The 12,719-nt window shown below is 39.2% G+C and overlaps 1 protein-coding gene across 4 annotated transcripts in view; it reads left to right on the top strand.

Moving 5' to 3' along the window:
* slain2 (SLAIN motif family, member 2) overlaps window positions 1-12,719 on the top strand; it is a 34,835-nt gene that overhangs the window by 17,384 nt on the left and 4,732 nt on the right. The window contains exons 3-8 of one of the 4 annotated variants that reach the window (XM_004557105.3): window positions 1,550-1,717; window positions 1,804-1,977; window positions 2,060-2,413; window positions 4,153-4,302; window positions 7,512-7,550; window positions 7,953-8,178. In XM_004557105.3, coding sequence (XP_004557162.1) covers window positions 1,550-1,717; window positions 1,804-1,977; window positions 2,060-2,413; window positions 4,153-4,302; window positions 7,512-7,550; window positions 7,953-8,178 — 1,111 coding nt within the window. Of the gene's footprint in view, window positions 1-1,549; window positions 1,718-1,803; window positions 1,978-2,059; window positions 2,414-4,152; window positions 4,303-5,368; window positions 5,456-7,511; window positions 7,551-7,952; window positions 8,179-12,719 lie in introns of all 4 variants that reach the window. The other 3 variants (XM_004557104.3, XM_004557103.3, XM_004557106.3) reach the window with 3 other exon arrangements.

The following is a 12,719-nucleotide window of genomic DNA, read 5'->3' as shown; positions in this document are numbered from 1 at the left end:
GATAGCTGCAAGTTTGTTTTTATACGCAGGTAATTTATGAAGTTGAGGAAACAAAAATCCCCCTTCAGCAGGTATGCGGGGATGTTTATGTGATCGATGGTGATGAATATTTTTTGTTTTGTTGTTTTTTATTCTCTCTTTAGCATAAAAAAACAAATATTTTTTATTATAGTCTTTCAGCAATTCTTCATCTTTGAACATTCAGCCAACACAAACTTTATATTGCACAACAGAAAGGAATTTGCCACTGACCTGGTGGTCGCCTCCTCATTTGTTGAAAGGTTCAAAAGCAGTCAACAAGGCTGATGTTGGCCATGACCGTGTTTGGTTGACAGGTATTGTAGGATGAAGTGCAGATTTTATGATATCCTTTGAATGACAGAACCATTACTGAAGAACAGGCTGACTCAACTACCTCAAAACATTGAGACTGGACTGACTAATCAACACAAACACTGGACTTTTTGCACTAACTTCTTTACTTCCTAATTTTTGCTGCTACACTAAGGAATGTTTACTGTTCCTCCACTACCTCAACTCATCATCACAAAACCTTATTATTATTTTACGTTGTGTTTTTTTTGTCACACTGTCACTTTGTTGCTCTTGTTTGCACATTTGCACATGCACTTTGTTGTAAGAAGTCTTCCTTAGATAGTTAGTTTTTGTTAATTTATGTTGTAATTTATGTTAGGTCAGTCTGTCTTGTCTCTGCTAGCCAGCTAACTAGGCCTCTTAGTTAGCTAGTTTAGTGTTTTCTGTTAATTTATGTTGTAAATTTATGTTGCATGTAGCACCTTGGTCCTGGAGGAACGTTGTTTCGCTTCACTGTGTACTAACTGTATATGGTTGAAGTGACAATAAAGCCAACTTGACTTGACTAACTGGTCCCAGTTAAGAGAATATTATGGATTATTCATTGAGAACAGTCTTTCTTTTTCACCTATTAATGTAGTATACTTACCAGAAGAAATAGTGGTAAAATATGTTAAAAATAAGAAATCATATCACCTCAATAGAGTGATGAAATTGCTCAGGACACACATATTAATACTATTAGTTGTCCAGGACAAATATACAAGTACCTAATATAGTGAAAGTCTATTAGTTTGGTGCGTTTGCTGTATTTCTCTGTCACATTTTCTTAGTGGTCAACTTTTAAAACAATAAAAACAACAAAACTAAATAGTTTAGTGGGTAATATTTGCCAGGTTCTAAATCTGCTTGTGCAAGGTATCTAAAACATTTATTTGCTGACTTGTATAGATAATATAATAAAATGTCAAAATGAAAATAAAGGAACTGATGACAAAATAATTAATTGCAAGTAAATGTAATATATGATATAATTCTGTATTTTGATTTAACACCTCTACTTTCCCGCTTGAAAGTTTCATAGATTAGTGAATGAGAGGACGTGAAACTGCTTAACAACTCCACCACATGTAGACAGCATGGATTTTGCAACATGAAAACTTTATTGACAAGTCTTTCTGAGTCTCTCATGTGATGCTGTCTGACATTGTAGTTCTGCTTTTTGCCTCTACAGCCAACAAGCGCCGGAGCTTGTATGGAAGTCCGTACAACCAGCAGAGTTATGGAAGTCCTTATAGCACAAATGCAGCCAACAGCCCTTACAGCAGTGGCTTCAACTCCCCCTCCTCAACCCCAAGCAGAGTGCCCATCGTGCGACAGCAACTAATGCCCAGTAACGCAAGTATGGGTCTCTCTATAGTTCACTGTCTGTTTCAGGATATCTGTTTAGTTTATCTCTAAAACATTCACATATGATTTCTGCACCAGTTCATCAGAGAAACTCTGCAGCAGAGAGGAATCCTCCTGCAGTTAGTCCGCAGTCATCGGTGGACAGCGAGCTGAGCACGTCAGAAATGGATGAGGATTCAGTGGGATCCTCAACGACCTATAAACTCAATGATGTCACTGATGTCCAGATATTGGCACGCATGCAGGAAGAGAGTATGTATCCGTCATCCACAGCTTTATTCTTCAATTTTTTGCAATTACATTTTTTTTTGCACCACACCTTTTTTGCCAACAGGCTTGAGACAGGAATATGCTGCAACAGCATCCAGACGGAGCTCGGGTTCATCCTGCCACTCCCTGCGGCGCAGCACCTTCAGTGACCAGGAGCTAGATGCTCATAGTCTGGAGGACGACGAGGAGGCGGTGCACCCGGCCTTTCACCTGCCCTCCAACCGTTTCAGCCCCTCCCCTCGCCACTCTCCCCGTGCATCCCCGAGAAACTCTCCCCGCTCGCGCTCACCTGCTCGTTCCATCGACTATAGCCACAGCCGGGGTTCTCCTCAGCCCATCATCAGCCGCCTGCAGCAGCCTCGTCACTCGCTGCAGAGCCACGGGCATGACCTTCAGACTAATGTGGTGAAAAATGAAGGTAAGCAGTGGACATGAACAAGTTGCATGTTTCAGTTACTCCAGTGTTTCACACATTAGGTCTTATTTTCATCACAAGTAATGTGTTTATTATCAGATGTATAATCAGATGGATTTTAAAGTCAGAGAGCAGCAAGGAAGCTGGGGATGGTTGTCCTTACTTTGTGATCTCAGTGAGATGGAGGTTTAGAACGACTGCTGTCACCAGAGGCACCAGTCAGTGGACACTGGACAAAAAATTCAAACAGCTGTTTATCAAAGACCGCCACTGCAGCGACTTGGCCAACAAGCCAGCCAAATAAAGACTGACTTTTCAGACCTAAATGTAGCTAAAAAAAAATGAGGCGAACTCAGAAGTGCCCAAAACATGGGTTCCTTTTAGCTGACCCGCAGCCTACTTGCTCTGTAAAAATTAAATACTATTGTCTCAGTAGCTAGTTTCAAGGGTTTTCACTAGCTACTTGTCTGTAACAGTCGTTAGCCAGTGAGCATATCAATGAGTTTGGCATTTGGGATCCATGTTTTACTCGTTACCCCTGGTTTCAACACACCAAAATACCAGCATCCATTATTTTATATGCAGTCTATGGGAAAAAATAACAAGAGACAGAAAGGGTAAGGGTGATTGTCCATAACTTACCGTATTTCCCGGACTACAAAGCGCACCTGAATATTAGCCGCACAAGCTAAAATCAGGGTAAAATCCTGTTTTGTACATACATTAGCCGCACCTGACTAAAAGCCGCAGGTGTTTCAATGTTGACTTATCATATGTAAGAGAATATGCACAAAGGGAATTGTCAGGAAAGAGATGGCTGTTTGGAGACACACCCCTTTTATTAATATTTTGAAAAACAAGTTATGGGTACATATTTGCACATGTAGTACATAACAGTAACCTACAGCACACCAGAAAAATAGATTCGGACTACCTTTTAGGCTCAGGTGCAGTGACACGGCTTTAACAAGAAGAAAAGTCAGTCATTCACCATCTTTCTCTTCTTCCTGCGCTCTAAAACCACCAAAGTCCTCTTCTCCAATGTCGGAAACGAACAGGCTCAGGATGGCTTCGTCATCCACTCTCCGCTTCTCTCCTTCGTTGTCACTTTCAAAACCAAAGAAATCCTCGTTGTCAGTGTCAGAGTCGAACACCCTCAGAAGGGCCGTGGCGGTGTCCTCCTCTCCATCATGCAGCAGTCCAGCCCTTCAAAATCCGTTGGTGATCGTGGATGTTTTCGCACTTTTCCACGCTGTCAGAATCCACCGGTGGAGTTGGGCATAACTTGCTTTTCGCAAGTTTATCGCCGCTCGTCATCCACGCCTCCCGCTGAATGCGTAGGGCTACCTTGAAGTTTGTTTTTCGCGCTACTTCGTACGGCACTACGTTGCCTGGCGGACGGACATGTGACTAACATACCACTCTTGAACCCTGATCCTTCCGCCAGGCAACGTAGTGCCGTACAACAGTGGAACAAACAAAACAAATCGTCTTACGATATGACAAAAATCATGGACAATCCATAGAAAAGCCGCACCTGACTAAAAGCCGCAGGGTTCAAAGCTTGTGCAAAAAGTAGCGGCTTATAGCCCGACAATTACGGTAATCACATGGATAAGTATGTTACCAAATATGCTTAAACTAATACATGTAGGAGTACACCGGCGAGTAAAAGTTTATCTGTGGGAAACAGTGATTTGAGTTGACGCTGACTTTGATTCTGGCCTGTGCTACTGTTGTAGAAAAACTGCGCCGAAGTCTTCCTAATCTTACACGCACCTCGGTGGCGGCGGCAGTTCAGGCCCCAGAGCCCGTGAAGAACAGTCGCAGCTGTGAGTCCAACCTGCAAGTGCCAAACGGCGGCTCCCCCCGACACCAGAGCCAATCTGCCAGTGAGTACTGTAACAGCCACGGAGAGCATCACTTTTTAAGCCTTTTAGTTTGAATGCGAAATATTTATTAACTTGAAGCTTTAGACTGTCAGATTCATTACTGAAGTAACTTTTTGTTAGATCGATATTTGTTTTGCTCTCCAAGCGCAGCGACTGCACTGCTTTGTAGTGACATGGCTTTGGTGTTTGGGGATCCTCTTTTGTCTTTGATCTTTTTTCCTTGTAATATGTTTAACACACACAAACACACAAACACACACACACACATCCTTCCTCTTATTGTCTTGGCATAACTTTCACTTCAAAGAAAAGCACTCATCCTGCAGAATAAAAGCATGATGCCAGAAACACTGACAATCCAGAGCGACTCGGGGGATCTGTGACACAAACATTGTTTTACATTTCATGTCCAATGGTTTTATGGTCTCTTTTAAGAGCTTAGAAATCCTCCTCTGCGAGTTAAGACTATCCATTTGATATAATCCTGTAATGGGAGATAAAGGTAATGATTTAGTCCTTAATCCAGAAGCTGTAATCTCTCCTCTGTTACTAGAGGCAGATGGAGGGGTCAAAGAGGAAGTTTCAGCGGGTTAATCATGTGGTAGCTGCCTCTTTCTTGCCTTAACCAGCTCCTAGTGTGGAAGGATGGTGTATTTGTGTGCTCCCTATGCATACATACAGAGCAGCAATTCAGTTTTTACCTCAGTCTTTATACATTTATCTGTGGTGACTGGTTTGTGTTTTTCTGAGCTTTGGCTGTACTGGACATGGGCACCTCTGCTGCCTCTATCACTGGCTTCTCTTCCCTGTAAAGCATGTGTAAACCATACACTCCTTTTCTCTGTCTGTGCTGGGATTGGTTGTTAAACCTGTCAGAGGCAGAGGGCACTTTGCTCTGATAGTCGTGCTCCTCCTTCACTATCTCAGCGTGTGTGCTTGGAGAGCCCTCTAGTGTCCTCAACCTGCACCTCAGGCTCAAATGGCCTCCAGTGCCAAAATAGCCCCTCTTTCTCCATGAATTCTGTGACAGATTGAAGTCTAGTGCTGACATGTTTCTGTTTTCCAGCAGCACCTCAGCTCCCGAAATACTTGACCCCTTCTCGCACCTCACTGAAACCCAAACAGCAGCTCCAAAGCCCCACTGCCCTACGAGGTAACAGCTAAAGGCTGTGAGACTGCTCTCTCACACAGACAAATGCACAATTTGTGACAACATAAAAGTCAGCTGAAGGTACAGATGACTGATGAGTTGTAATGATGGGTTGTTATGTTTATGGAGCGGAAATGAAAGTGAGGGAAGTTGCCAGCTCGTCATTTGAAGGGCTGAGAATGTAAAGCAACGCTGAGCACACGCTGAATTTAAGCCTTTTATTTTTGTTGCTTTCTTTGCAAGATGTTTAATACGAGGTAACCATGGAGTACGTTTGTTGTCAGAGATGAGGATGATCTTGCAACCTTGTAAGAAATGTGTGAATGTGTATTTTCTTTTGGTTGTGGTAATACTTTCTTTCTGTAAAGAATCATGCATGACAGGGTCAGTGTTGTCTCAGGTAGGTAACACCTTAGAATAGCCATTGCTAATAAATAGTAAACTGATAGTTAATTAGACTTCAGTTATGTTTTTTTATGATTCGACAGTTAGATCATAATAAAAATAGTTGTAAATAAACGTTGTGCATTTATAATATTTGTCATCTTGATAGCTGTTAGAAAGTTGCCCCTGATGTTCAAAATACTTGTTTTGTATAAATGGACGCACAGGTGACACTGGCAAAAATCCAAAGGCTGGAGAGCGTGTACTGTTTCATTCACTGTTTAGTTTTCTTCTCTCTTGCTCTTTACCTGTTTGATGCCACACATACAAGACACCTGATGGCTTTCCTACGATGCAAGTCCAACATAGCCAGGCTTTCTTTGCGATAGCTGGCTCGACACAACGTAAAATCTCAGTCAGAGGTGGCGGGTATCACGATGGAGGTTTTTATAATCCAGGCGTTCTGCTTCAGGCTCAGCATAAAAAGGGATCGAAGCATCTTTTCACTCTTGGATGCAGATCTATAAAATCTAAAAACCCCAAAATATAATAAGAAAAAGAAACAACGTTCCTGAAAATCCTGTGAAATCTTGTGAATACATAAGTCAATACATATCTATTTTACTGCTAAATGTTGCCATGAGTGCTGCACGTTAGAGCCCTGAAACTTTAAACATGATACACATTATTACTCTGCATGTCTGGGCATAGCGCTGTCCTGTAGCCTCATAAAATCCCCGTAGATTGTGGGCAGGTCAAAGTGAAATAAATGTTATTGATTGACTATTCTCAGTGATAAATTGCCAACAAACAGGCCGATGAGTTTTCTAATGTGTTCTCCGTTAGCTACAACCTCAGCAGTGTACAAAATGATTTGGCAGCAGATTGGGACCAAGCATAAATACAATATTACATTTTCTCCATGACCAACTGAATGCATGCAGTACACAGTTTGTCGAGCTGTAACTTTACTGCACAGCTTCCTTTTGTGATATTAGTAAGCCTATCAACTTGCCTGTATGAAATATAAGTCTAGAGAATCTGTATTGTACTTGCTTTAAGTGAAAAAAATCAATGAAAATCCATCCTGATGATTTTTAAAGAGAAGATCTGAACACAAACCTACTCCAGACCAGGTTATGTGCCTAGCCTAAGATATGGTGACCTAGCCAGGTACACAGAGAGTCAACTTCATGACAGAGCTCACTAACCCATTAATCTCGCTTTGTTGTGCACTTCCTCCCAGAGATGCCAGCAGCTTTCACTAAATAGCAGGAATAAGAAGGGCAATTACTAAGGAAGCAATTAAAACAAAACATTTGGTTGTCATTAACAAATACATAACATCGTTAAAGGTGGCCCCGAAGAGGTTTTAGTTATCCCAGCAGAAAATCCTCTCCTACGTCAGGTGTTGAAATTTAAATAATTTTTCTTACTGTATATTTAGGTGGGTTTTATTTAGTCAAAGGATTTTTCTTTATAGATAATTAAAAATTAGAGGAAACTGAATAGATTTCTGTCAAATAAGATGACAGACTCATTGCCTTTATCATGTGTGGCGTCAGCCCTAAAGGCCCATTTTGAGCAAAACGCCACATTACACTGCATGGTCAGCACGTTCCTCCCTCCCTGCTCTGAAATAAGGCCTGTCTCTGTTGTCTTCGTCTTTGTCTAGTCCCACTCTCCTGTTGCTTTGGAGAAGAAGGTGATTTCAGTGAGTATTCACTGAGAGCCTCCACCTTTTTAAATATCGTGATTGTGGTTTCCACGCCGTGGCCGCATCGATGTTGTGTTGTTGGTTTTTACTAGTAGAGTTTGCTCTGTGTGTTTGTATCATCTCATTCTGTCAATGCATCAAAAATCATAGCCGGCAGCTGTGCTAGTTAACCTTTCTGTTCATTTATTTATGTTTTTGAACTTATGTAGAAGTTTGTGAATTTGGAATGGATGTTGTTAGTAAAAGCTTGCATACTGTCTCAGATTTTTTTATACCGGCATCATATTTAAATTAACCTCACACCATCGTGGTTTTGATCATTACTTCATTATATAGATACTGTGTATGAAAGCAGTCCATCATAATCCACTTACACCTGACTTTTCTGCCCGTCTCCAGTTCCATCTCCCAGTAAACTACGGACTCCTGCCACCCCATCACCACTAGCCTTGCGGCAACCGGTAAAGGCCACATCTACCCCCAATTCTGCCACCTCCACCCCCACCCGCTCCCTAGCTCCTCCGCGCAGTGGCCTGCCCCGACCTAGTGCTTCTACAGGAGGAGGAGGAGGAGGAGGCGGTGGGATCCCTCTGCCTCGCAGCAAACTGGCCCAACCCGTGCGCAGGTATGTACAGACACGTCCTTATTGTGCACCTCTCTGTCTGATTAAAGAGGACGGTAACACTTTATAATAAGGGCGTAATTCCCCTGTAATTAAATGAAATTTCAATGGAATTCATTTTAAATTACAATGTAACTATATTTACCTACAAATACTTGAAATAAGCTGCAGCAGAATAAAGAGGTAGCAAGCAAGAAATAATTATACTTTAATTTAACCTCCTTTATTCCAGTGTGCCTACCTTTAAGTATCGCTAGGTAAATATGATTACACTGTAATTTCAGATAAAATACATTGAAGTTCCATCTAATTAAAGGGGAATTACACTCTTAGTCATGCAGCAGGTTATAAAGTGTTACCAGGCAGGCGTATTGTGCTTATATATATATATATTTTCGCTCTTATGTGTACACCAGTGATGTTTCTGGCTGGTAATTTACTAAAAATTGACCAGTCTAATATCAAGACAACAGTCAAAGCTGAGCACAACAGACTAACAGACAATGATTGATTGATTGATTGATTGATTGATTGAATCTTTATTTTGAACAAGTTGAAAAAGTATAAAAAAAATAGAATTAAAAGAGACAAATGAACAAAGCAAACAAAAGGAAAACGAGCAACCACAACTCCAAATAACGTCCATGTTCAAAAAGGAGCAGGAAGAAGCATAAGCTTATTTAATCCCACCCCTTTTCCACTATCTAGTATCAATAGACTACAGAAATACCTCCTTGCAATTACATTATATGTTATGTGTAATTTTTTTTTTTTTTTTAAATATATACACATATATGTTTCTATCTATCCATACATACGTATATACACACATACGCACATATACACATTTTCAATAACCCCATTAACACCTCAAGGATACACAGCCTACAATTATATATATATATCCATACCAACAAACCCGTGCATGCGCACACACATGAAAATATTAGACAAGAACACCCTATCAAATCTCTACCTTTTCCCTGTACCCTGTAAAAACCATATCCTTAAACCGCTTTTTAAACTGCGCCATGCTTGGACATTGCTTCATATCTTTACTTAGTCTGTTCCACAGCTTCACTCCACACACAGAGATGCAAAAACTTTTTAATGTTGTACGGATACGAGGATGTTTTAAATTTAATTCCCCCCTCAAATTGTATCCCCGTTCCCTTTTAGAAAACATTTTTAGAATATTGTCAGGAAGCAGGTTATTTATTGCTTTATATATAATTTGTGCTGTGAGAAAATGAACCAGATCTGTGAATTTTAGAATTTTTGATTTTAAGAATAGTGGATTTGTATGATCTCTGTAACCAGTTTTATGGATTATCCTTATGGCCCTTTTTTGTAATATAAAGATTGATGAAAGCGAACATTTGTAAGTATTGCCCCAAACCTCTGCACAGTAATTCAAATACGGTGCAATCAGGGAACAATAGAGAATGTGGAGTGATTTGTGGTCCAGAATGTGTTTTACTTTACTCAAGATTGAGACACTTCTTGAAATTTTGTTATGTATATGATTTATATGAGACTTCCAGTTTAATTTATCATCTATAATCACACCAAGAAACTTATGTTCAAGTACTCTTTCAATTTCCACACCATCTACATGAATCTGCACTTGTGCATTTCTAAGGGAATTCCCAAATAAGATAATTTTAGTTTTACTTAGATTTAGCGATAGTTTGTTCCTGTTAAACCATTTTTTAATTTTGCACATTTCTGAAGTAATTGTATCCAGCAGCTCCTTTAGATTCCCCCCAGAACAAAAAATATTTGTGTCATCTGCAAATAATACTAATTTTAATATATCAGATGCCTTACAAATATCATTTATATAAATAATAAATAATTTTGGACCCAGTACAGAGCCTTGTGGAACACCACAAGCAATGTCCAAGCATGATGAGGAATGGACACCCAGCTTCACAAATTGTTTCCGGTCACTTAAATAATTTTTCACCCATTGCAGTACAACCCCCCTAATCCCATACCGTTCCAGTTTATTAATTAATATGTCATGATTGATTGTGTCGAATGCTTTCTTGAGATCCAGAAATACTCCAGCTGCATACTGTTTCTGATCTATAGCATTCGTAATCTCCTCAATTGATTCGATTAATGCCAGAGATGTTGATCTTTTTGATCTGAATCCATATTGACTGTCAGAGAGTAATTTATATTTATCTAAGAATTTGTCTAATCGTTTATTAAACAGGTTTTCTAGGATTTTGGAGAATTGTGGTAGTAAAGAAACAGGCCTGTAATTTGTGAAGTGGCGTCTATCCCCGGTTTTATACAGCGGCACAACTTTAGCTATTTTCATTTTGTTTGGCACTTTTCCCGTCTGAAATGATAAGTTGCAAATATATGTTAGAGGTCCTACAATTCCTTCAATGACCTTCTTGACGATTTTCATGTCAATATCATTACAATCAGTAGATGTTTTATATTTACACATGTGTACAATGTCAATTATTTCTTTTTCCTCCACTGATGTGAGGAACATTGAGTTAGGGTTCCTATCAATCAGGTTTTCACTACAGTCTACTGATGGCAGTGACTCAGGAATTTGTTCTGCCAGTTTTGGTCCAATATTTACAAAATAATGATTAAAGCTGTTGACCTTATCAGCAGTGTTTTGCATAATATTGCCATTATCGATAAAGTATTGTGGATAACTTTGTTGTCCAGAATTATTTTTAATGATACCGTTTAAAACATCCCATATTCCTTTCATATTATGTTTATTGTTGTTCAATATTTTACTATAATACTCCTTTCTACATACACGTATAATATTGGTCAACTTATTTTTGTATTTTTTATATTTATTTTCAGCATCTTTTGTTCTTTGTTTTAGGTATTCCCTATAGAGTGTATTTTTCTTTTTACATGCATTTTGTAAACCCTTAGTGAGCCATGGTCTATCTGAATATTTGTGCTTTCTGTTGTATTTTATTGTTGGACAGTTTTTATCGTACAACTCCATGAATATTCTTAAAAATATGCCATATGCAATATCAATATCAGCTTCTTTGTACACATTGTCCCAGTCCTGATTTAATAGATCGTTCTTAAATGCAGTCATAGTTTCTTCTGTCCTTACACGTCTGTATCTCAGTTGTTCTTCATGCTGATTTTTCTTATAATTAGTGTCATAAACTGCAAAAACTGGTAGGTGATCACTGATGTCATTAATTAATAATCCACTCACAATGTTGTTTTCCATATTGTTAGTGAAAATATTGTTAAGTAAGGTGGCACAATGTGGTGTAATTCTGCTAGGCCTGGTTAGTTTAGGATGTAAACTCAAACTGTACATAGTGTTTAGGAATTCGTCGCTCATTTTATGCTTTTTTGGATTCAACAGGTCAATATTAAAATCACCACAGATAAACATAACTTTTTGATTTGTTTTAGAGAATATTTCCTCTATGAAGTCATTAAATACTTGAATACTAGAGCCAGGTGTTCTATATATACAGCTAATTATTAAATTTTTTTCTTTTTCCTTATAAATTTCAATTGTTATACATTCTAGTAAATTATCAATTACAGTTGTCATACTTTCTACCACCTTGTAGTTTAGGTTTTTATCCACATACACAGCTACTCCCCCTCCACTCTTGTTCCTTCTATTTACAAAATTCACTTCATATCCCTCCAGTCCAAAGTCCATTCCTTTCTCCGCATTGATCCATGTTTCAGAAATGGCAATAATTCCAAATGGATTTGTCAACTCATTTAGATATTCCTTTATATTGTTGAAGTTGGCATACAGACTTCTGCTATTAAAATGGATTATTGATAATTTATTTTCTGTGTTGATGGTGTGCTTAAACTGTTCATCAGTGAAGTAGCAGCAGTTACAGCTGATGTTGTAGTAGAAATTATTTTCCGGGTCTATATCCTTTTCTAAGTCTAGAACATTATGGTCTGTGTATCGAAATGTTCTCAGTTCCAGATTATCATAAAGAGAATTCCAATGAGTTATGTTGATATTGTTGCCGGATGCAGATGAAGTTCTTTTGGACTGTGCCATGTGTTGTGTTGTGTGTCACGTCACATGTGTATTCATACCTCCAGAGTAAGTTGACCTCAGTATTTGTCCAGCTCTTCCATATTTCTGATGACCAACACTTTGGCTTGTTCCGGTGTTCCATTGAGTTTAATGAATACTTTGCAGTTGGTGGTCCATGTATTTTGAATTTTTCCCTGTTTCTTCAAGTAACGTGCTTTCCTGGCAATGTCCGCATTTCTTTTTATCAGATGTTCGTTCATGAAGACATCGGATCCTTTCAGTTTCCTTCCTTGTTTTAACAGTGCTGTTTTCTGTTTTCTGTTTGCAAATCTCACAATGATGGCTGGTTTGTCACTGTCATTTTTTCGGGGTAGAGGGTGGCAAGCCTCAATGTTGTTATAATCCACTTCCACACCTTTGGACCGTAGAAAGGTAACCACTTGATGCTCCGTGGAGTTGACATCTTCCTCTCCTGGCCCTCCTACATTGTCAGTGGCGACCGCCCGGGCGTATG

The sequence above is a fragment of the Maylandia zebra genome, linkage group LG23 (assembly GCF_041146795.1).
Source record: "Maylandia zebra isolate NMK-2024a linkage group LG23, Mzebra_GT3a, whole genome shotgun sequence".
NCBI lineage: Eukaryota > Metazoa > Chordata > Actinopteri > Cichliformes > Cichlidae > Maylandia > Maylandia zebra.
Note: the sequence above shows the minus strand (reverse complement) of the source record. Positions and strands in the feature narration are given on the sequence as shown.